Here is a 26,180-nt window from a genome sequence, read left to right as displayed (position 1 = left end):
AACAGTGGTTTAATAGTTAACATTTGTTGAGGACCAGAACTTCAAGTTTCTCTTCTGTACCAGACACTGTGTTAAGTTCATTTCATGTAATGGTCATGACATTCTTGTAAGGGATTAGTATCTTCCCTTTGTACAGGAGGAACCTGAGATTCAGAAAAGCTAAGTGCTTGTTCTAAGAATATTGCAATAAGTGGTGGTCCCTGGATTGGTGTCCGTGTCTGAATCTTGTGCACACTTAGTCCATACATGAAAGAATGATTGATTTGAAGGAAGGATTTTTTTCTCATATCTGAGCACATCCCTTACATAACCACGATTGCACATTTGTGTACCAAAGTGGGCATTTTCAAACTTTGTTCAAATAAGAGCCATAGGAATGATTCCTATTGACAAGAGGGTCTCATGATGTTTTTTCTTACACTTTTAGTAACACACCCGGTGTTTTGTTCCTCTGACTTTTCTCCATCTTACAATCTAACACTTGAAGTTCTGTGAAAGAATATTAAAAGCATAACTGCAGATATTAAAAGCCAAGGGTTGTTTGGTAATTCCTTGACATATCTTCCTATGTAATACACGGTCTGGTTTTTATTAAGTGAAGGCCTGCAGTGATCCTCATTCATGTTCCCAGTACCATAAGCTTTTCAGTAATTTATCTCTGGTGGATTCTTGTGTCATGAATCCACTGGTAGTTGGTGTACACTTTTTCCCTTTGGGTCCCTCTGTTCTCTGTGTCTGTTTTGCTTTGGGCACTAATTGTGAAGAAAGAGGAACAATATATACCTACCTTTAACCAGCTTAGAGAGAAAAGTAAGTGCAAGAAGGCAAAGTGGTTGTCTGAGCAGGCTTTACAAATAGCTTGAGAAAAGAGAAGCGAGAGGCAAAGGAGAAAGGTAAAGATGGACTCACCTGAATGCAGAGTTCCAGAGAATGGCACGGAGAGCTCAGAAAGCCTTCTTAAGTGACCAATGCAAAGAAATAGAGGAAACAATAGAATGGGAAAGACTAGAGATCTCTTCAAGAAAATTAGAGATACCAAGGGGATATTACATGCAAGATGGGCATGATAAAGGACAGAAATGGTAAGGACCTAATAGAAGCAGAAGAGATCAAGAAGAGGTGCCAAGAATATACAAAAGAACTATACAAAAAGAGTCTTAATGACCCAGATAACCATGATGGTGTGGTCACTCACGTAGAGCCAGACTTCTTGAAGTGTGAAGTCAAGTGGGCCTTCCCTAGGAAGCATCACTGCGAACAAAGCTAGTGGAGGTGATGGAATTTCAGCTGAGCTATTTCAAATCCTAAAAGATGATGCTTTAAAGTGCTGCACTCAATATGCCAGCAAACTTGGAAAACTTGGCAGTGGCCACAGTACTTGAAAAGGGCAGTTTTCACTCCAATCCCAAAGAACGTCCATGCCAAATAATTTCAAACTACCACACAATTGTACTCATCTCACATACTAGCAAAGTTATGCCAAAAACTCTTCAAGTTAGGCTTCAGCAGTACATGAACTGAGAAGTTCCAGATATACAAGCTGAGTTTAGAAAAGGCAGAGGAACTGGAGATCAAATTGCCAACATTTGTTGGATCATAGAGAAAGCAACGGAATTACAGAAAAACATCTGCTTCATTGACTATGCTAAAGCCTTTGACCATGTAAATCACAACAAACTGTGGAAAATTCCTAAAGAGATGGGAATACCAGACCACTTTACCTGCCTCCTGAGAAATGTATTTGCAGCCAAGAAGCAACAGTTAGAACTGGACATGAGACAATGGACTGGTTCAAAATTGGGAAAGGAGTACAACAAGACTGTATGTTATCACCCTGTTTATTTAACTTATATGCAGAGTACATCATTCAAAATGCCAGGTTGGGTGAATCACAAGCTGGAATCAAGATTGCAAGGAGAAATACCAACAACCTCAAATAGGCAGATGATACCACTCTAATGGCAGAAAGTGAAGATGAACTAAAGAGACTCTTGATGAGGGTTAAAAAAAAGGAAAATGAAAAATCGGGCTTAAAGCTCATTATGCAAACTGAGATCATGGCACCTGGCCTCATCACTTCATGGCAAATAGATGGAGAAAAAATGGAAACAGTGACAGATTTTCTTTTCTTGGGCTCCCAAATCATTGTGGATGGTGACTGCAGCAATGAAATTAAAAGATGCTTGCTCCTTGGAAGGAAAACTGTGACAAACCTAAACAGTGCATTAAAAAGCAGAGACATCAGTTAGTTGGCAAAGGTCCGTATAGTCAAACCCGTGGTTTATTATGGTTTTTTCAGTAGTCACGTATGGATGTGAGAGTTGAAATGTTAAGAAGGCTGAGTGCCGAAGAATTCCTAGTTTCCAATTGTGGTGCTGAAGACAACTCTTGAGAGTTCCTTGGACTGCAAGGAGATCAAAACAATCAATCCTAAAAGAAATCATCCCTGAATATTTCTTGGAAGGACTGATGCTGAAGCTGAAGCTCCTAAAGCCGACTCATTGGAAAAAACCTTGATGGTGGGAAACATTGAAGGCTAAAGGAGAAGGGGGTGGCAGAAGATGAGATGGTTGGGTAGCGTCACCAAATCAATGGATATGAATTTGAGCACAACTTTGCGTGCTGCAGTTCATGGGGTTACAAAGAATCGGATATGACTTACTAACTGAACAACAACAAGAAGAAACTGAACACCTCTAACATTATTCAGTTATCTTGTGGCTGCTGCTGCTGCTAAGTCACGTCAGTCGTGTCTGACTCTGTGCGACCCCATAGACGGCAGCCCACCAGCCTCCTCCGTCCTTGGGATTCTCCAGGCAAGAATATTGGAGTGGGTTGCCATTTCCTTCTCCTATCTTGTGGCACTAGAAAATAAAAGAATGTGCATTTCTTTTGACATTTAGACTATCTAATTAATGCATTTTGCTGATAGCTTATTCCAAGCTAATAAGTACGCCAGATGGGGAAACAGTGGAAACAGTGTTAGACTTTATTTTTTCGGGCTCCAAAATCACTGCAGATGGTGATTGCAGCCATGAAATTAAAAGATGCTTACTCCTTGGAAGGAAAGTTATGACCAACTTAGATAGCATATTCAAAAGCAGAGACATTACCTTGCCAACAGAGGTCTGTCTAGTCAAGGCTATAGTTTTTCCTGTGGTCATGTATGGATGTGAGAGTTGGACTGTAAAGAAAGCTGAGTGCTGAAGAATTGATGCTTTTGAACTGTGGTGTTGGAGAAGACTCTTGAGAGTCCCTTGGACTGCAAGGAGATCCAACCAGTCCATTCTAAAGGAGATCAGTCCAGGGTGTTCTTTGGAAGGACTGATGCTAAAGCTGAAACTCCAGTACTTTGGCCACCTCATGTGAAGAGTTGGCTTATTGGAAATCAGACTCTGATGGTGGGATGGATTGGGGGCAGGAGGAGAAGGGTACAACAGAGGATGAGATGGCTGGATGGCATCACCGACTTGATGGTCATGAGTCTGGGTGAACTCCGCGAGTTGGTGATGGACAGGGAGGCCTGGCGTGCTACAATTCATGGGGTCACAAAGAGTCGGACACGACTGAGTGACTGAACTGAACTGAACTGAACTGAGATCACTCCCATGTTCAATACACAAAGTCTTACTAGCTTAGATTTTATACAGCAGGTAAGGGATTAACTAGATGTCATGTAAAGGTGGCACACTTCCTTGTTTTAATCTCTTTGGGAATTGACTATGGCATATAGTAGAAAAAGCCTCCAATTTTGGAAATAGAAGACCTGTCCAGATTGGAGTTGACGTCTTAGACCCTGGGCAACTTAAGTTATTACCTAACTTTTCAGAACTTTAGCCCTCATAGCTTTGTGTGATTAATTAAGGAAAATGTGTGAGAACTTGTAGCGAGTAAAATGTCATACCAACACTATTGTTATCATTATTGTAAATGTATGTGAAATCTTCTTATAAATAGTAAAACATCTTCTTCTACCTTGGAAGATGGATAAGTAGATAACTCGTATTTTACATGTGGAAGGTTGGAGCATTTATCCATCTTGCAGAAATTAATGGTTTCAATATGTGCTCTTGTACAGACGATATGATAATGCATATTTGGAATATGTTCATTGATGGTAAAGTTTTCTGCCTTTAAAACACTATTTAAAATAAGGTGAATAACCTAGGTTCATGGATAACTTGATAGAAGGTAAAATAGAGAAAGCACAGCAAGAGTGTCACAGCATGTAGTGGTAGGTATAAAGGAGGAGATAATGCGAGGGTGGAAGGGATCAGGAAGAGCTTTTTGGAGGAAATAGGGACTTGAGTGAGAGAGAGAGAAAGAGATAGATCTTGAATCAGAACTTGAGAGAAGACTCTTGTCCTTACAAGGTGGAATAATGATATAAAAATAAGTACAAGCGACTGAGCAGCCTGTTTCTGGTGGTAACCAGTCCTCAGCTTGATGTGAGTCTTGTTAGAGGTTTTTGGATGCGTAGGTGGAAGCTGCTTTTTGAAAGCTTCTGGACATCTTGTTAATTTGGCCTTACCTATTGTGTCATCACACCTTTCAAGTCCCTCCATTGATTCCTCTGAGAAGCCTTGCACTATGCACTCAAGCTGGATTGGGCCCTTATTTGCTACTTCTGTATGCAGAGCAGTTGTGGTTAATTGGAGACTCTGGATCCATTCTCTCTGAATCAAAATTCTTGCTCTGTCCTTTACTAGCTTGAGCAACCTTGGGGACGCCACTTAACCTCACTCAGTTCCTTCATCTGTAAAATGGGAATGATGATACCTACTTCGAGAGGCTGTTGTGATGATTAATGGCTTAATTTACATTAAGTTATAGGATGAGTTTCAGGCACATAGTAAGCTCTGTCTGCAGTGATGTTTTTATTAGCCTCTGTTGGAGGTTTTATCCATTGTCCTCTGATATGATTTATTTACATCCCTCATGTCCCTACGGGGCTGTGCCCTTTTGAGAAAAAGACATATCTTGTTTTTACCTTTGTATACCCTTCATAGTCTACCTTCTGTACAGTAGTATGAAGATGATAATTCTACAACACATATGTCTGCTTCTCTGAGTCTTACTTAAATCTAATCCCAGAGCAACCAGATTTCAAGAAAAACTGCCTTAGATCAGTGGACCAGCTGGTTGTACTTGTTCTAAGATAAATATAGCTAACATTGTGACAGTCATTCCATTGATACTTCTAAAGTAACAAGTAACTGCAGCTCTTAAGTGTATGTGTAAGGAGATGTAATTAAATATTTGCCAAGTGTTTTGTATTTCTCTAATGAGGTTGAAGTATTTCTAATGAAATGAAGCTTTAATGTTTCATTAGCATCATCTAATCATGGGTGCTACAGGTTAACTCCTTGATACAAAAACATCGCTGGCTAATTAGAGCCTACTGTAATTTCTTCAAAGTTATAATGTGAATACATGTGAAGACACCCTATGCTTAAGTTGCAGGTTAGGTAAATAGAAAGGGCTGTGGTGTGAGTGATGGTCATAGCATCTTTACTGTGTACAACTTTGACCCCTAGTAAATGATATTCCTCCCCCTTCACCTTGAATGTAGCCAGGATGGGATTTTTCCCTTGTTTGTCCTCAAGTTCTAATAGATGGGGAGAAATAGGGAGAAGGAGACACTCTTGCCTAGACTAGATTCTCTGCTTGTCACATTTGAGACACTCGATCTTTCATTTTGTTTTTAAGAGAAATGTTAACTCCTATCATTACACAATTTGAGACTTTGAAATTTAACAATAAACTTTAAGAACTGAATTAGGTTTTACATTCAAGGTCCATGTAATCATATGTGAATCAGTTTTATTTACAAGGACCAGTACTTCTGTTTTGTGCATCTGACTGCTGTTTAGAAACTTTAGACAATTAGGGAAGAATGTGTTCCATGGAGTGATGTCAGTGAAAGGTGTTGTTCTTTTTAGTTCCGAATTACACTCAGTGGGGGATGGAGTCAAGATTAAAAGTATGATCTGGATTCCTCATTTTTCACATTGATCCATATGATTGCCAGAAAATATCATAAGATAATGTTGTCATATTTTTTACCTCATTGTTACTTTGGTTTTTGGAAAATGAGAACAAATAAAAGGAAAATGAGGATCCCAGGCACTTGAAAATAAGTAATTTTTTGAACTTCCCCTGTATTTTTGGAATTAATCTGAACTAGTTGAGAACCATATTTTCCTGTACAGTCCTGTCTCATTACGCTTCAAAGAGGATCATTCACGCATTCTTGATTCTTTCCAGCATTGAAATAGATGCCCATCCCTCATGCAGAAACACTGAATAATCAGGTAGTCTGTTACGGCTTGATTGCAGTACATCAAGAGAGAATTTGAAACTGCAGTCAACAGACTACTTTATTGAGCACTTGCCAAGGTTATCTGAGGCCTACTAGCTGCCAGCTTCATTCCTGAAAATTAAACTTTTCCTTTCTTTTTTGAGACGCTCAGCATGGAAATAGCCAACACTTTTTAAATGCTTTCGCTATGTGCCACTGTTCTGAGTGCTTCATCTGTATTAACTCACTCAGTCCTCACAGTGACCCTGGGAGATGGGTTCTGTTCCACTTAACAGATGAGGTCCAGAGGGGCTATGAAGGCAGCCATGGCCATGCCACACTGCCTGGTAGAGGTGGGAAGCCAGTCCACATCATCTGCCACTGGAGCCCATACTCTGGATCGATGGTGGGCTCCTGTGTTCTTCTTCCGGACGGGAATCTGTACAGCGTCTTCACTGAGATCTCAGTGAAAAGATGAAGCAGCTTGCCTTTCTCAGTCGAGAAGCAAGGCTACAGGAAGCAAAGAATGGTCCTGGAAGACATGTTCTGTTGTGAGGGTTTCTGTCAGGAGTTTCCTAGGACAGAGCTTCCAGGTGGCTCCTTGAGTTTGCGGGGAGACGCACAGGAACTTGTGATGAGGGGAGAGAAGGAAGGCTATCTTTTCCAAGCTTCCTAAGCTTCCTGATGCATCCGTATTACCCACTACCCCTTCTCTGCTATAGGAATTCCATCTATGACTTCAAGTCCAGTTTAGCATAAGGACTATTATACATCATAGGTAGAAAAATAAATACGTACTACATGGAACACTTTTCCAATGTCTCAGGAAGGGTGCCTGCACACAGCTCAGCTGAAAAATTATCCTAGGAGTCTGATTTGTTGTGTGTGTGTGTCTTCTCAGAACATTTACTAGAGGTGTTATGATTTCTTTACCCTTAGCCAGAGCTATGCAATGTCAGGTAACTGCATACCTTTGCACACACGGGTCCCTTCTGTCTGGTGTGTGCATGCTCAGTCGCTTCAGTCGTGTCCCACTCTTTGCAACCCTATGGACTCCTCTGTCCATTCATATTCTCTCCAGGGGATCTTCCTGACCCAGGGATTGAACCCGAGTCTCCTGTATCTCCTGCACTGTAAGGTGGATTCTTTACCGCTGAGCCACTAGGGAAGCCCCTTTCTGTCCGAAAAATCACTGGACTCTCTCACCTTTTGAGCTGAGCTTGAATGATAACAATTGATAGCATTTATTAAGTTGCCTTGGGGAAAGGACATGGCAACCCACTCCTGTATTCTTGCCTGGAGAATCCTGTGGACAGAGGAGCCTGGTGGGCTCCTGTCCACAGGATTGCACAGAGTTGGACACGACTGAAGTGACTTAGCAGCGGCAGCAAGTTGCCTAATATGTACCAGGCACAGACCTCACTTCATGTTTATAACAACCTCTGAGATCTATATTGCTTCTTTGTTGCAAAGGTAAGAAAAACAGGCCTTATGAAGGATGAGTGATTGCCTAAGGTCTCACAGCCAGCGGGGGAGGTCTAGGTCTGATGAAGCCTTTGTTTTCCTCATTGACTAACAATCCACTAGGGAGGCTCTTTCCAGTTTTCTTCCTGAGAACCCAAAGCAGGACCATTCTTGAGCTGGTAGATAGACCATTCCATTCCATTAAATTCAGAGTACTTCTTAGGTAGAATGTGCAGCTGGCCACAAACCTCTCTCCCTCTTTTGGGGAGAGGTGTTAGTTTGTGAGTAGTAATACCATCTTTCCAGAGCATGATTTATTTTTTCAAACAAGATTTAAGAAAATCTGTCTCTCATGTATATGTGTGTGTGTGTTAAAAGCCTCTCTGAGGCTCAAGGCCTATGGTCTTCAGAATTGTCGGTGGTAGGGGTGTTGGTAATTTCTGGGTTCACATGGGGCATTAAGTGACTTTCGTGTTTGGAGACCTAGTCTCCTGTGGGTCCTTACTGTGATTGTTAAGTGGGCTTGAGGTTTCTGAGTGGTGGCTTTTTACAGTTAAGTCCTGGTGTCAGGCCTAGACACCAGGCCACAGTTCTTCTCTTAAAGAAAAAAAAAAAGATTCCAACTCTAGTTACAGTGGTAAGGAGGACTTTACTCAGGACTTGCTATAGATATCAAGAGTGTTACAGTAGGGGAGAGGGTTCAGGTTCAACTCTGAATGCAACAAGAGCAAATGAGGATTTATGCAGCCAAGGAACCCTCTGAGTGATGGGCCCTATCAGTGGATGGAAAATCACTAAGAGAAGACGTAAAGGGTTGGAGTGTTCTTGGTGGAGGCAGGTCGAGGACTTCAGCATCAGAGGTGGGGTGAGGAACTTGGTCAGATATCCAGTCGAGAATTTGTCTGCAGTGACTTGGCAGAATTTGTGCTAAAACTAGGATTGGTAGGCTCAGTGAGGATAGGGAGCCCAGGTAGAGGCCTGGACAAGAAGGAGGCTCCGAGGAGCCTGATTGAAGACTGGTCAAGGAGAGGGTCTTCGTCAGGTGTGACTGCTTGAGTTCAATGTTATGCATTCAAGGTGGCAGATATGAATCCCTGGGAGATAACATTAAATGAAGTGTAGAGTGAGGGCCGTTTTTCACTGTAAAGTCTTCTTTTGAAATCAGAATAAAACTTCACCAAATTACCTCAACACGTATGAGATGCCTTTGAATAGAAAATTGACTTTGTGACTAATATGGATATATGTTCCTCTTAAGTTTCTAACATGCAAAAATCACACATATGTGATGTGTTCCCACCTATTCACCTTTCTGTATCTCATATCATCTGATGTATAATAGCTGTGCTCAGTGGGCTTCCCTGGTGGCTCAACTGTAAAGAATCTGCCTGCAGTGCAGGAGACGTGGGTTTGACCCCTGGGTCAAGAAGATTCTCTGGAGAAAGAAATGGCAACTCACTCCAGTATTCTTGCCTGGGAAATTCCATGGACAGAGGAGCCTGGCGGGCTACAGTCCATGGGGTCACAAAGAGTCAGACATGACTTAGCAACTAAACCACTACCACCAGAGTGACTTCTAGAAAAATGAGTATTCCTACTGGCACAGACTTCTGTGAAGGATTAGCATGGATGATCACAGTAGCCCTGAAAGGAGGGACCTTTAAAGCTGCCCTGATGCTGCAGTGTCAGATTGATTTTTAATTTTAGTTAACAAACATAAATAGTGCTTATTGTCAGACTCTGTTGTAAACGCTTTGCAAGTGTTATGTTAACTAATCCTCAGAAGAACCCTGTAAAGTGGTTATGCCCCTGTCGTTCAGTCTTTATAGATGAGGAAACAGAGGCCCAGAGGAGTTTAAAAATTTTGCCCAAGGTCACATAATGAGTAAATGGCAGGACTTGGATTTCAACCCAGGCTGCCTGGCTCCAGCGTCTGCATTCTTAGTCTCTGTTAGGTTGCATCCTAGGCTTTTGCCTCCCAGGGATTCACTTCTTATTATTCTGGGCTTTTCTTTATTCTCTCCATGAATAGAGAATTATTCTTCTTCTGGATTTAGTTACTCTGGACTTTGTTCAGACTGAAGTCAGGACTGAGGAGTCTGTTTAACATGAGGTCTCCTATAAATCACAAGGTTATTTATAAACAACTTTTCAGGTGTATTTTCAACTTTTAAGGAGAATGTGTTTTTTGGTAAAAGCACATTCCCTGTCTCCTCCACAGTCTGTGTAGAATAACATCAGTGATACTTTCTAATCAAAGATTCGATGCTTCCCCCCCCCCCCCACCCCCACTAGTAACCCCAGTAGAATTCTTTATTTCTTCTTCTTCTTTTTTTTTTTTTTACTATAAATGGTACATTTGTAGTGAATAGTAGTAATTCTTTGATAAAAACTTTGGGAAATTGACTTCCAGAAAATGCACAACTAGCACCAAAACTTTCTTAAAGGGGCAGATCTCCTTTGGAAGCAGAAGAGATCTAATCCCTAAAACATTTCTTTTGTAGTCTCTTTAAATTTTGTTTAAATTTGTCAAGCTGGTATTGAAAAAGGTTCTGGTTAATATAGCATTAGCAGCAAAGTTATATAAATACATGTGGAAAATCTTGAGTATTTCATGGTATCTTCACCTTAGGATTTTTTTAAAACTAAAGTTTTTAAACTTTTAATTACAGATCTGTCTATGGCAGTACAGAAATTTTCCCAGTCGCTGCAGGATTTCCAGTTCGAATGTATCGGTGATGCTGAAACAGATGATGAAATTAGTATCGGTAAGTACTGCTGTTTTTCAATATCCTAGGTAATAATTTTAAAAGTCTTACTTCAGATAATAACTTCATTGAAATCAAACAGATAACACACACCCAAATAATGCTGCTGCTGCTAAGTTGCTTCAGTTGTGTCCAACTCTATGCAGCCCCATAGACAGCAGCCCTTCCTTCTCCAGTGCATGAAAGTGAAAAGTGAAAGTGAAGTCGCTCAGTAAGTGTCCGACTCTTCGTGACCCCATGGACTGCAGCCTACCACACTCCTCCGTCCATGGGATTTTCCAGGCAGGAGTACTGGAGTGGGTTGCCATTGCCTTCCCCACCCAAATACTAAGTATGTCAAATATTCTGACTTTGATAAAAGCGTAAGGGTGATTTTTGGTTGCTGTGGAAGAGTGTTATAAATTGTTTTAAAATTGAGGTTTGTGGTTTTTTCCATAAGGAAATTAATCATGTATAATTCACTTCAGCCCTTTGAGACGATGTGGATAACATCCTTTTTTCTTGCCTAAAAGTGAATCATTCAGGGAATTACTGGGCAGTCCAGTGTTAAGACTCTTCATTCTCATTGCCCAGGGCCTGGGTTCAATATCTGGTCTAGGAACTAAGATCCCACAGCAGCAGGTTGTGGCAAAAACAAAACAAAACAAAACAGAAAACAAAAGTGAATCATTCATTCAAACAAATACATATTGGTTATCTATTATTAAATATACAAGGTATTAGTTTAAGAATTATCTCACTTTTTTTAATCTTACTACTGATTTCTCTTTTAACTTCAGTATTTCTTAATATTGAAACTTTATAAGTTTCAATATTTATAAGTTTTATAAGAAGTTAAAACTTCTTAATACTGAAGTTAAAAGAGAAATCAGTAGTAAGAGAAAAAAGTATCAGTCATGATTTGTTAACCAATATTAGTGTAGGACAGAGAACATTACTGGGATCAGGAGACTTGAGACTTAATCTGGTTTTCCCTCATATTTAGCAATCCAACCCTGGTGAAAGCATGCCCCTTCCTGAATCGGGTGGTTTCATTTCCCATTAGTGAAAAGATTGGGTTTCGTGATCTCAAGTTTTATCTGTAGCTGAGTTTTTACTGGATGAAGGTCTGGTTCATGTAGCATTCTTTCCCCCACATTTTAACAATCCCTACTTGTCAGTTTGCAGACATGGGGTCAATCTGTAGGTTGGGTTAGAGTCAGGCAGTCAGCTGTGCCGAGTGGCTTCAGTCGTGTCGGACTCTTTGTGACCTCATGGACTGCAGCCCACCAGAATCCTCTGTCCATGGGATTTTCCAGGCAGTCAGGAGACTGTATAAAATATGTGTATATATTTTAGAGAATAATATATCAAGTATACTCACATTCCAGATAAAAATAGAATATTGTAAGGATTTACAATAGACTCCTGAACTGTAATATGTATATGATACACGTGGCGATATCATTAAATGCCGACTGTGATTCAGAAGGTCTCAGGTGGAGTGAGGTTTCCGCATTTCTTACACACTTGAAGGCTGGTCCACGGACCTCTCTTTGAGTAGCAGGACTTTGAAATCCCTAACATGCTTCTCCACAATCTTATTTCTCTCCTTCTTCTGAATTTTCTTTTTCTTTTATAGTTTTGTCAGGTATATACGTATTTCTCAATATTTTTATTGTTTTTGAAAACCTGAAGTATTAAGTCCAAACCCCACTGTGGAAGGAAAGGGCTCTCAAGAAGAAAAGCTGGAAGAGTTTCTGATTCCTTGGGTGGCTTTAGCTTGTGACCGTCACTAAGGTCCCTTCTGGAGAAGTCACCTGCCCGTCCACAGACACGCTGCTCCTGCTGTGGGGTTCACGTCGTATGGACCCTGAGTGGCCAGGCCAGGCTCTTGCAGAGGCCCCTGCCAGGCAGTCGATGATTTGCCCGCCCCTTGGTACTCGGGTGTGGAGGTGGCTGGTGTTAGGATCGCCAGTGGCTCCCTCCGCCCTCAGGTTTGTGGAGGAGGGTGGCTGAGCCTGACTTGGTGGAGGTGTAGGTAGGGAGCCTCTCAGAAGGAGGAGAGGGCTGCCAGGTGGACCCCCGGCAACATGACTTCCTCCTATTTACAGGACGAGTGGGGCATGGCGCGTCAGGGGTCACATGACACCCGCAGCCGGAACGATGGTGTCATCCCTTGTGTCGTTTCGTGACATCTATATCATAAGTGTCCAGCCCCCAACATAGGTTTTGTAACACACACCTCACAGACAAAACCTAGATTTTATTACTAAAATGTTAATATAGTAGCATTGTTATTTAGAAAAAAGAAAGAACACTCACATACTCATATAATGGCAGTTATTTCCACTTAGTAATGAGACTGTAAAAAGCAGAGACATTATTTTGCCAACATAGGTCCATCTAGTCAAAGCTATGGTTTTTCCAGTAGTCAGGTATGGATGTGAGGTTTGGACCCTAAAGAAAGCTGAGCACCAAAGAATTGATGCGTTTGAACTGTGGTGTTGGAGAAGACTGTTGAGAGTCCCTTAGACTGAAAGGAGATCCAACCAGTCCATCCTAAAGGAAATCAGTCCTGAATATTCATTGGAAGGACTGATGCTGAAGCTGAAACTCCAATACTCTGGCCACCTGATGCGAAAAACTGACTCATTGAAGACCCTGATGCTGGGAAAGATTGAAGGCGGGAGAAGGGGACAACAGAGGATGAAATGGTTGGATGGCATCACTGACTCAATGGGCATGAGTTTGAGTAAGCTCCAGGAGTTGGTGATAGATAGGGAGGCCTGGCGTGCAGCAGTCCTTGGGGTCACAAAAAGTTGGACATAACTGAGCAACTGAACTGAATGAGACTATAAAGTGCAAGAAGACAGAGGCCAGAGGTCTTTTCCTTTGTTTTTCTTCTTTCAGTCATTTCACTTTAGCACCTGATCCAGGGTCTGACTTTTGGTAAACTCTTGGTTAAATTGTTGAATAAATGACATAATTTCGCTTATAAACTTTATTTTTTTCATTTATGTGTATCTTTTTCTAATATAATTATATATAGTTATACTGCATATAGCTATATATTATATGAAATTTATTTCTTCTTTATAAAGAGATTTATAGAAAATACTTCTGGATTTTTTTATAGGTATTATACTTTTTCGTTTTATGATTTTAAAATATTACATAGGTTTTTATACATGAATTTGTGACATACTCTTTTTGGTACATTCAGGTTGCTTCTAGTTCGTCTTTTACTTTTTAACAGTACAATAAATACATTTCTTCATAATTTCCATTAAGTTTCTTACTTAAAAAACTTTTTTGAAGCCATATGGTGTAACAGCAGAGGTAGGGGACTTTAATCACTATGCTCTTCAACCGTGCAGGTGGGTCGACGGTAGGCAGTTTTCCCTGGCTGTGGTGAACTTGATATCTCAACTGTGCTGTCTGTTTCCACTTTGACTGAATGGATGTTATTATTTTGGCTCTTGCAGTTTAGATTGGAAAGGTGTGAATTGATCAGGATATGAAGGCTTATGATTGTTGTTTAGTCGCTAAGTCGTGTTGACTGTTTGTGACCCTATTGACTGTAGTCTGCCAAGCTCCTCTGTCCATGGAATTCTCTAGGAGAGAAGACTGGAGTAGGTTGCCATGCCCTCCTCCAGGGGATCTTCCTGGGATCAAACTTGCATCTCCTGCATTGGCATGAGGATTCTTTACCACTGAACCACCAGGGAAGCCAAGACTATGATAGGCAATGAATATTAAGTTCCAATGCTTTCAGGGCTTTTTGGAATTAGATCCAAGCTGGGCAAGTGGAAGGTGAATACTACATAGGGGAAAGATATTATTAAATATTTTTTAATTATTATTTTTAATTTTAATAATTTTAAATTATTATATTACTATTTTTATTATTTTTTAGTTATTTGCTACTTTTAAATCAAGAGACTTATTTAGCTCCTACTGGGAATCTGATTTAAACACCAATGCTTTGATAGGAAAACCTAACTTAGAGCACAGAGATTTATAAACAAAAATTATCTCTGAAACTATTGTAAAAATATAGATATATTCCCATATCCTCACCATTCAGCACTTTTTATCCTTTTACTACACCACCAAATGCACTGTTAAAAATAACTAGGATATAATAAAAAAAAAAAAAGACTGTGAGGCTACCACAGCTGTTGTACCGAGGACAGTGATCTAGGAATGTATCCCTGAGAATAATGGGTAAGGCTGGTGTGGATGAGTGCAAGAGCTATCGTTACCTTCATCAGCTCCAGTTCCACAAGGGAAGATGCAAAGTTTCAGCTGTCTTTAAAACAGCTTGTTGAAGCCCCAGTTTCAGGTTCTTCTTTATTCTTCTGACTTAATGAAAGAGGTGTGAAGTGGGGACAGCTGTGAAGGTTCGCGCTAAGTAATAGTCACAATATCCTCAGCCAGAGCAGCCTTGAGACTTACAATGATGTAACCACTGCAAACAGTGACTTACAAAAAAAAGCTCATCTTTTATAAGCAAGCGGTGTCTCTGCAAAATAACTTATAAAGACATTTGTGAACTTTTCTGTGTACAAGTTATGGTGGTGAGAGTGGGTGAAAGATGAGTAAGATGTCTGCTTTCAGTGTGCTTATAGTAGAATAAGGTGAAAAACAGATTTTGAGCAAAGTAAGGAAAAGAGAGTGCTGTTACTATATCAGGGTCACAAGTGAACCTGTGCAAGCTGTTCCGGGAGTTTGTGAGATGTGTGGGCCTGTGTCTGTCCCATAAATCAGACCCACTCTTCAGCTGTCCCCGTGTGCTCCCACCCTTTGGCCATGTGCTTGCTGGTTTGTTTGTTTGTTTTCTTGGTGCCAGTGAGACATTGCTGGCTTGGAAGGAAGCAAAATGGGATTAGTCGTCTGGGACCCAGTGGGGAATTCCTATGGCTCACAGAGCAGGTCAGTTGTTTCCAGACTGAAGTGCTAAGCAGCACAGCACCCTGCACTCTACGTGTAGCACCTCCTTCTCACCCTAGAGCAGCAAGAAGCCAGTCCTCCTCCCTCCTCTGAGGATGGTTGAGCTGCCCCTGAGCATTTGATTGCTTCCTTTTATCTGCCCCCCATGGTGCTGGCCCAATGGGAGGCCATCCAGCTTAACTTCCTACAGCTGTTCTAATTGTCCATTTTTTATGCTGCTTTGTTTTTCTGGACTGAGGAAAGACGCTGAGTTAGAAATATGTTAGGACTTGATTAGCTGGACACTTGGGGCTTAGAAACTGATGATGGAGGAGAGAAGAGTGATCACAAACTGGCGTAAGAGTCAGTGCTCCTCAAATAACATATTTATATGGTTAGTTATTGTTTAGTTTCTCTTTGTGTCCCCAGGCTCCTCTGTCCATGGGATTTCCCAGGCAAGAATACTAGAGCAGCTTGCCATTTCCTTCCCCAGGGGATTTTCCTGGACCAGGATTTAAACCTGCATGTCCTGCATTGGCAAGCAGATTGGGGCAGACTAGATACAAAATGTATCTATTGCATAACCATAATTATACAGAAGATAATACCTGCTGCATTAACCCTGGTACATACCTGGAAATTGATGATGTTATGTGTCCATCCCTAAAACCTTACTAGTAGTTAGTAAAATACTCTCTACAGAACATAAAAACACTAGTCTTTTGAAAACTCTATAGTGGTTCATTCAAGCAAGTAGAAGCTCAAAGATATTACTGTGAATCTATCTGAGGTGGTGGTTTTTACTCGGTTAATTTAGCACTTTAGAGTATGGGATAATAAAGGTCTGTAAATCTTAGTGTATCACTTCAGAATTTATGTCCAAACCAAGTTTGGGGCTTGTAAGTGACTATATTTTTTTTCCTGCCTATTGATGCCTATAGTTTGAAAACACTTTTAACCAAGTCTTAAAAGAAGTCTAGATTAAAAACAAAATCAAATATTGTTAGTCATGCTGAACCAGTGCCAGTAAAAATATTAGTCATTAATATGAGGCAAAGCTCATTCATTCTATGTAATCTTGGAAACTATTGGAAAGTCCAGTTGTGGTTTGTCATAAACAGCTTGGTTAGTGATGTTCTGTGATGGCCTATCGCAGTGCTCAGGAAAGTCCTGGCCCATATGACCTTTGCACTCAAGAGATTAAACATTTACCAGGAAGGAGAGGCAGTTTGCTAGTAAATATTTTAGGTGGGGACTTTCTACTTTAGACACACCTAAAGAGAAAATTCCTTTGGTAGAGACAGGCAACATCCAACCGCTTGTCAACTAAGGTTATTGCTCTTAACTCTGAGTGGAGAAATGAGGCCATCAAGTAGGTGATTCAGATCAAAATATATTTCATAATAATTGTCCAGATAGGTCTGACATAACTCATGTGTCTGTGTTCAGGTCTCTGTTTTGAATGCAGATATGCAGACATAGCCATAACAGTGGTGAGTGCTTAATAGTTCTTAGAATGAAGAGCATAATATATTTTTTAAAAGCCCTTTTACATGAAAGTCTACATGTGAATCATATCTGTACATATTGACAGTTTTCTATACTGAATTGGCTGGAGTGTGCCTTATATTTTGAATTCTTTTCTGACTTTAGGAGACTGCACTGAAAGGTAAGATTATAGGAGACGAATTTAAAATACTGACCTTTTATGTCACAGGAACTTTATTGTATCTTCCTGAGCAAACAGTGCTTTACCCAGGTGCAAATATTTGTTGTTAGATTACCTTTCTGAAGCTAAGTGTGCACCAGTGTAACACAGTGATTAAGTGAAATTGCCCAGGAATACGAACAGAAGCCTGAAACTGATCATTAATGCCTTCTCAGAGGGTGTGAAGTAGAAGACATTTTTCAGGGGAGTATTTGAAAATTATTTTCCTTTTCCTTGTTAGAGGAATTGTGTTTAGTTGCTCAGTCGTGTCGGATTTTTTGCAACCCCATAGATTGTACGCTGCCAGGCTCCTCTGTCCATGGAATTCTTCAGGCAAGAATCCTAGAGTGAGTAGCCATTCCCCTCTTCGGGGGATCGTCCAGACCCAGGGATTGAACGCAGGTCTCTGGCATTGCAGGCTGCCCGCAAATGCATAAATCTTTATCAAACACATCCATTGCCTTTGAGAATGCATCTCTTAGGTCTCATGGAAAGGTAGTGTTTGATCCAATTTTCCAAGTTATAAACAAGAATATGGTCTAGTGTGGGAGGTATGCAAACAGTTTTCTTTGTGTGTTTTGAGAGGATTACTTTATAGAATAGAAACACTTTGAGAAATAGGAGCCCATATTTCAGATTAAAAAGGATCAATATATTTATAAATCCCAGGAAATTCACTTAAACAATAAAACATAAATAAAATCATAAATGGTTTTAGCTAAGAAAAAAACATACCTATTTTCTTCAACTTAAACTAATAAAATTCAGTTATTAAGCTACTAAGTTGAAAATGCTTCTGTAAAGATTTTCCTAAGGATTCAGTTATGAGCTAGAAATCCTCATCCATAGCGATCACTACTATCTGATGACGGCAGGATGCATAAGGTAGAGCATGGCCTGAAACTCTTCTTGGGCCTCTCTTAGGAAAAAGTTAGCAAACTAGAGACAATGCCATTACCAACCACAACTGAACTCTTTAAAAAAAAAACCTGCGATTTTCTTAAATTCTAGGAAACAAATTACCTTCTCATTTGCTGAGTCAAAAGAAAATCCATCAGTTATTACAGACCTTCATTACAACCCACTTAAATGTGGTTATATAAATCAGGAAGTCCTCTATTAGAGTGGAACATTTCCAAATGCCTAAATTGTTTATATAAATAATATTTTCTTTTGAACTCTGTGGAGAAAGCATATTTGACTTTTTATGGCTCTCAGTTGGACAATTGAATTATTGTTTTCCATTTTCTTTTACCACCCTTATTTTTGCACCCACACAGAAACCACCCACAATTAAGGATTGAAACAGCTGGGAAAGTTGCACATTTCAGGTGGAGTTCCTGTCTTTAAAAAAACATGCCATTTGGGAGAGATGTTTTCATCATATTATCTCCATATTTTAAAGAACTTTATTTGATTTAATTTGAAATTCAAAGGCTTAGATTGTTTTTCCAGAATCTGAAATTAAAAAAAAGAAACTTTTCATGTTAAAAGGCACATCTAAAAGAAAAAAAAATTGTCTTTTAATTTATTGATGTACATTAGAACCCCTTTCTGTCTTTTGTGAGTTGTTCTACTAAACAAAAAGTGGTTGGTTTTTTCATAGTAAACGCAAGTCTCTTACCTTCTCCAGCAAATTATATGCCCTTTGAGGTCAGAACGTTTTCTCACATTTAGATTCCTGCAAAATTCTTTAGCACCTTGTTTGTAGCAGAAGCTTAGTAAATATTTATTACATAAAAATCCACCTGGAAAATCTCATAAATGTTTATAGAAACAAATCACTTTAAGGTACATAAATAAAATTTTAGGATCATATGTTAAAAAATAAAATATGTACATATTTGCATATATCTAGATGATTCTTTTCAGCATGGTAATAAACTAAATTTTGAGAGGGAAAATATATATTATAGCCATCCCTCAGTATTCACAAAGGGTTGGTTTCAGGAGCTTTCATGGATACCAAAATTCTTAGATGCTCAAGCCCCTTATGTAAAGTGGTGTAGTGTTTGCATGTAACTTACACAGTCCTCTTGTATATATACTTTGTTATCTCTAGTTGAGTTATAATACCTAACACAATATAAACACTACGCAAGTAGTTGTAATTTTGATGTAAGTGCTATATAGATAGTTGCCAGCAAGTGGCAAATTCAGGTTTTGCTTATTGAAAAATTTTGGAATTTTTTTATCCTTAAATATTTTCAGTTCACAGTTGGTTGAATCTGACTGAGGGTGCTGAACCTGTGGATACAGAGAGTCAACTGTATTTATTCACAAATATAGCACAGACATATATGCAGCTTTTGTATATAATTGAGAATGATTTGGAACAAATATCTTAATATTTGTAAATATCTGGACCAGAGCTAAATGTTTTAATATTCTTTAGTTTATTCAATGTTTGCTGACTACCTATTAGGTGAGCAGCTCTGTGCCCATCCCCAGTGACCTGGTGGTGAAAGAGTAGTCAGAGCCTTTGCCCTTATGGAGTGTACAGACTAAGGGATAAACTGGGAGCAGTATCTTTTCTTTAGAGGACAACGTGACTTAAAAAAGGCTTATTTCAGGGTGATTACAGGTTTGCTGATTACTTTCCTTATGTAGAGGGCTTCCTAGGTGGTGCAGTGGTAAGGAATCCACCTGCCAATGCAGGAGACACAAGAGATGTTTCCCTGGTTCAGGAAGATCCCCTGGAGGAGGAAGTGGCACCCCATTCCAATATTCTTACCTGGAAAATTCCATAGACAGAGGAGCCTGGTGGGCTATTGTCCATGGGACTGCAAAAAGCTGGACATGACTTAGCATGCACACATACAAGCTTCCTTATATGGAACAAAGGGAATTTTTAGAAATTGGTAAGTAACTTGTGCTGAGCAAGCCAGGGTGATTGGTTCACCTGCTGCTGCTACTGCTAAGTTGTTTCAGTTGTGTCTGACTCTGTGCAACCCCATAGACGGTAGCCCACCAGGCTCCCCCGTCCCCGGGATTCTCCAGGCAAGAACACTGGAGTGGGTTGCCATTTCCTTCTCCAATGCAAGAAAGTGAAAAGTGAAAATGAAGTCGCTCAGTGGTGTCCGACTCTTCATGACCCCATGGACTACAGCCTACCAAGCTCCTCCATCCATGGGATTTTCCAGGCAAGAGTCCTGGAGTGGAGTGCCATCGCCTTCTCTGAGATAGGCCTTATTTTTTTGGGAAAGCCAGCGTGGAAACTTAAGTTTTGGCTTGGTGATGTGGAGTTTTGCACAGTTAGCACAGTTCAGTCACTCAGTCATGTCCAACTCTTTGGGACCCCATGGACTGCAGGACAACAGGCTTCCCTGTCCATCACCAACTCCTGAAAGAGAGAAAGAGAAGTGAAGTCGCTCAGTCATGTCTGGCTGTTTGCACCCTGTGGACTGTAGCCTACCAAGTTCTTCTGTCCATGGGATTTTCCAGGCAAGAATACTGGAGTGGGTTGCCATTTTCTTCCCCAGAAGCTTGCTCAAACTCATGTCCATCGAGTCGGTGATGCAATCCAACCATCTCATCCTTTGTCGTCCGCTTCTCCTCCTGCCTTCAGTCTTTCCCAGCATCAGGGTCTTTTCCAAGGAGTCAGTTCTTCACATCAGGTGGCCAAGGTATTGGAGTTTCAGTTTCAGCCTCAGTCCTGCCAATGAATATTCAGGACTGATTTCCTTTAGGATTGACTCGTTTGACCTCCTTGTAGTCCAAGGGACTGTCAAGAGTCTTTTCCAACAGCACAGTTCAAAAGCATCAATTCTTTGGCGCTCAACTTTATAGTCCAACTCTCACATCCATATATGACCACTGGAAAAACCATAGCTTTGACTAGACAGACATTTGTTGGCAAAATGATGTCTGTGCTTTTCAATATGCTGTCTAGGTGACAGTTTTTCTTCTAAGGAGCAAGTGTCTTTTAATTTCATGCCTGTAGTCACCATCTGCAGTGATTATGGAGCCCCCAAAAATAAAGTCTCTCACTGTTTCCATTGTTTCTCCATCTATTTACCATAGAGTAATGGGACCGGATGCCATGATCTTAGTTTTCTGAATGTTGAGTTGTAAACCAACTTTTTCTCTCTGCTCTTTCACTTTCATCTAGAGGCTCTTTAGTTCCTCTTCACTTTCTGCCATGAGGGTGGTATCATCTGTATATCTGGGGTTATTGATATTTCTCCCAGCAATCTTGATTCCAGCTTGTGCTTCATCCACCCTGGCATTTTGCTTGATGTGCTCTGGCATAGAAGTTAAATAAGCAGGATGACAATATACAGCCTTCATGTGCTCCTTTCCAAATTTGGGACCAGTCTGTTGTTCCAGGTTTGGTTCTAACTGTTGCTTCTTGACCTGCATACAGATTTCTTGGGAGGCAGGTTAAGGTGGACTGGTATTCCCATCTCGTGAAGAATTTTTCACAGTTTGCTGTCATCTACATAGTAAATGGCTTTGGTGTAGTCAATTAAGCAGAAGTTGGAAATCTGTTGGTTTTTCTATGATCTAGCAGATGTTGGCAATTTGATTTCTGGTTCCTCTGCCTTTTCTAAATCCAGCTTGAACATCTGGAAGTTCACGGTTCATGTACTGTTGAAGCCTGGCTTGGAGAATTTTCAGCATGACTTGGCTAGCACATGAGATGAGTGAAATTGTGCGGTAGTTTGAGCATTCTTTGGCATTGCCTTTCTTTGGGGTTGGAATGAAAACTGACTTTTTCCAGTCCCGTGGCCACTGCTGAGTTTTCCAAATTTGTTGGCATATTGAGTACAGCACTTTCACAGCATCATCTTTTAGGATGTTTAAATAGCTCAGTTGGAATTTTCACCTCCACTGGCTTTGTTCATAGTTATACTTCCTAAGGGCCACTTGACTTGGCACTCCAGGATGTCTGGTTCTAGGTGCGTGATTACACCATCCTGGTTCTCTGGGTCATTAAGACCTTTTCTGTATAGTTGTTCTGTGTATTCTTGCAACCTATTAATATCTTCTGCTTCTATTAGGTCCTTACTGTTTCTGTCCTTTATTATCCTCATCTTTGCATGAAATGTTCCCTTGGTATCTCCAATTTTCTTGAAGAGATCTCTAGTCTTTCCCATTCTGTTGTTTGCATTGATCACTATTTCTTTGTGTTGATCACTGAGGAAGGTTTCCTTATCCCTCCCTGCTATTCTTTGGAACTCTGCATTCAAATGGTTATCTCTTTCCTTTTCTCCTTTGCCTTTTGCCTCTCTTCTTTTCTCAGCTATTTGTAAGGCCTCCTCAGACAACCATTTTGCCTTTTGCATTTTTTTCCCCTTCTGGATGGTCTTGATTGCTGCCTCCTGTACAGTGTCATGAACCTCTGTCCATTGTTCTTAAGGCACTCTGTCTTTCAGATCTAATCCTGTGAGTCTATTTGTCAGTTCCACTATATAGTTGTAAGGGATTTGATTTAGGTCAAAGTAGTTTTCCCTACTTTTTTCAATTTAAGTCTGAATTTGGCAATGAGGAATTCATGATCTGAGCCACAGTCAGCTCACAGTCTTGTTGTTGCTGACTGTATAGAGCTTCTCCAACTTTGGCTGCAAAGAATACAATCAATCTGATTTCAGTGTTGACCATCTGGTGATGTCCATGTGTAGTGTCTTCTCTTGTGTTGTTGGAAGAGGGTGATTGCTATGACCAGTGTGTTTTCTTGGCAAATTTGTTAGCCTTTGCCCTGCTTCCTTTTGTACTCCAAGGCCAAATTTGCCTGTTACTCCAGGTATCTCTTGACTTCCTACTTTTGCGTTCCAGTCCGCTATAATGAAAAGGACATCTTTTTTGGGTGTTAGTTCAAAAAGGTCTTGTAGGTCTTCATAGAACTGTTCAACTTCAGCTTCTTCAGCACTACTGGTTGGGGCATAGACTTGGATTACCATGACATTGAATGGTTTGTCTTGGAAACAAACAGAGATCATTCCTTTGTTTTTGAGATTGCACCCGAATATTGCATTTTGGACTCTTTTGTTGACTATGGTGGCTACTCCATTTCTTCTGAAGGATACTTGCCTTCAAGTATGAAGGATACATCTGAATTAAATTTGTCCATTCCAGTCCATTTTAGTTCACTGACTCCTAAAATGTCAATGTTCACTCTTGCCATCTCCTATTTGACCACTTCCAATTTACCTTGAATCATGGACCTAACATTCCAGGTTCCTATGCAATATTGTTCTTTTCAGCATAGGTTTATTTCCATCACCAGTCACATCCACCCCTGGGCTTGTTTTTCCTTTGGTTTTGTGGAGTTTTGCACAGGTGACCCCATTTTCAGCCTTAGCTGGTTATTTTAACCGGCCAAAGAACCAGAGATTAGAGTATGAAGCTTGATTTTGTAGCTTTCTTCCATTTTTTTTGACCTGTTTATGCTTCTATTTCATACTGATGAAACTTATTTATTCTTTAGATATTCAAGTGCTAACCACATCTAAGATACCATCTATGGCTTAAGTAATTTGTATTTGTTTTCTTTGGATGCATGTGTGCATGCTAAGCTGCTTAAATTGAGTCTGACTGTGTGCTGCCCTGTGTGCTGTAGTCTGCCAGGCTCCTCTGTCCATGGGATTCTCGTGGTAGGAGTACTGGAGTGGGTCGCCATCTGATCTTCCTGACCCAGGGATCAAACTCATGTCTTTTAAGTCATGTGCTTTGGTGAGTCATCTGGGAAATCCTTTCCCTTGGTGACCAGCATTAAATACCAGTTACAGTTCAGTCACTATTGTGTCGAATGCTATAAATGTAAAATACATTATGCTAAGAGAATATATTTAAGATAGACCAGGGCTGAAAGTGAAAGACGAGAGTGAAAAAGCTGCCTTGAAACTCAGCATTCAAAAACTAAGATCATGACATCTGGTGTCATCACTTCATGGTGAATAGATGGGGAAACAGTGAAAACAGTGAGAGACTTTATTTTCCTGGGCTCCAAAATCACTGCAGATGGTGACTGCAGCCATGACGTTAAAAGATGCTTGCTACTTGGAAGAAAAGCTATGACACACAGAGACAGCATATTAAAAAGCAGAGGCATTACTTTGCCAACAAAGGTCTGTCGAGATAGAGCTATTTTTTTTCTAGTAGTCATGTATGGATGTGAGATTTGGACTATAAAGAAAGCTGAGCACCGAAGAATTGATGCTTTTGAACTGTGGTGTTGGAGAAGACTCTTGAGAGTCTCTTGGACTTCAAGGAGATCCAAACAGTCAATCCTAAAGGAAATCTGTCCTGAATATTCATTGGAAGGACTGAAGATTGAAGGCTGGTGGAGAAGGGGCGACAGAGGATGGGATGGTTGGATGGCATCACTGACTTGATGGACTTGAGTTTGAGCAAGCTCTGAGTGTTGGTGATGGACAAAGAGGCCTGGCGTGCTGTAGTCCATGGGGTTGCGAAGAGTTGGACGCGACTGAGCGACTGAAGTCTGGTTAAGTGAGTAGTAAGATGAAGGAAAACCATTCTAGAAAAGTGATATTTAAATCAGTCTTAAAGTAGCTAAAGGGGAATAGGATGGATACTTTAAATCTAGCTAAGGGATGAATGAAGGCATAGGGAAGGAAAGGAGACAGCCAAGGGGGAAAAAAGATTATGTTTTTTGAAGGTTATGGACAGTTAGACAAGAGCTAGGAGGCCATTGCTTGGCATTAATCAGAGAAATGACATATTTGCATTTAAAAAGATTACTCTGACTGCCTTATGGAACATTTAAGAAGGCTGCCCCAGATGAACTTTCTTACAATGTTGTACTTGGCCATTTCTCTGGGTTTATGTGCAGGAGAAAATGTTACAGGGAAGAAGAAACTACAACTCCATCTTGCTTCCTATTGCTTTTGTTATGGTGTCTATACATAATGTTCAGCCTCGGGGAACCATGCCCCTCTGCCTGAATGGTGAACCAAAGTGCCTTTGTTCAGGGAACTAGCCTGACCCTGTCCACTGCTGAAAGGCTGTGAGAAAGAAGAGCTTAACACATCTCTATTTCGAGTCTGCATATTCCAGGAGATATTTGCACAATTAACACCCTTTTTACTTTTCTTCCTTACCTCCTTCCCTCTCTTTTCTGTAAAAGAAACTGGCATCCAGACCCGGATAAGATGGTTACTTTTTGATCCCAGTCTACCATCTTGTCGGTCTGCTGACTTTCTAAATAAAGTCACTATCCCTTGCCCCACTACTTCGTTTCCCGTTTATTGGCCTGTCTTGCAGCAAGCAGAGTGACTTTGGACTCGATAACAAAGATAGGGCATGGGAAGCTTGGCTTTAGAGCTTAACAATGTGAATACTTGGTTGGTCTGTTTTAATGCACTTGCACTGAGCCACAGAACCACTTTTGGGGTATATTTCTTTTAAGTATGAATAGAATGGCCTTGGTAAAATGACCTTGGAATCATATGATTAGTTTATACTTTTAAGTCTGAAGGAAGGCATACTCTTGATGACATTTTCATCATAATTTTTTGCATAATAACAGAAATATGTTTTATTGCATGTCAGTGAATATCAGGTATCGGAAAGGTAAGCCACGGCCCATGTGTATGGTAGGTGCATAGTTTGCACTTTTGTTGGTTCAGTTTCTGCTTTGCTTAATAGAGTTTATCCACTGTGTAAATTCTATATCCACTTTGAAAACAGCTTTTGAAGACAGTATTGTGTCACAGTTATCTTCTTGGTGTGGAGTATATATTTTTCTATTTTGGAGCTTCATTTCTTTAGTTCTAGGATAATTCTTGTACTTTCTTTATGTACATGTGAGAGTGGGAAGTTGCACAAGCTATTCTTATTACTATTTTTTTTTTTTTTAATTTTCAGAAAACACTACTTCTAACAGAAATGTTAGCTTGGTTTCTTAGAATCCCAAGCTTAATATCTTAGAGTAGAAAGAGACCTTGGAGAATATGAGAGCTAAATCTGTCATGTTGATTTCAGTTCAGTTCAGTCACTCAGTTGTGTCTGACTCTTTGCAACCCCGTGAACTGCAGCGCGCCAGGCCTCCCTGTCCATCACC

General features: G+C 40.3%; 1 protein-coding gene across 3 annotated transcripts in view; it reads left to right on the top strand.

The window, feature by feature from the left end:
* Window positions 1-26,180, top strand: part of ARHGAP42 (Rho GTPase activating protein 42) — a 340,955-nt gene that overhangs the window by 78,187 nt on the left and 236,588 nt on the right. For all 3 annotated transcript variants that reach the window (XM_061440141.1, XM_061440144.1, XM_061440143.1), the window contains exon 2: window positions 10,438-10,533. In XM_061440141.1, coding sequence (XP_061296125.1) covers window positions 10,438-10,533 — 96 coding nt within the window. The remainder of the gene's footprint in view (window positions 1-10,437; window positions 10,534-26,180) is intronic.

The sequence above is a fragment of the Bos javanicus genome, chromosome 15 (assembly GCF_032452875.1).
Source record: "Bos javanicus breed banteng chromosome 15, ARS-OSU_banteng_1.0, whole genome shotgun sequence".
NCBI classification, from domain to species: Eukaryota; Metazoa; Chordata; class Mammalia; order Artiodactyla; family Bovidae; genus Bos; species Bos javanicus.
Note: the sequence above shows the minus strand (reverse complement) of the source record. Positions and strands in the feature narration are given on the sequence as shown.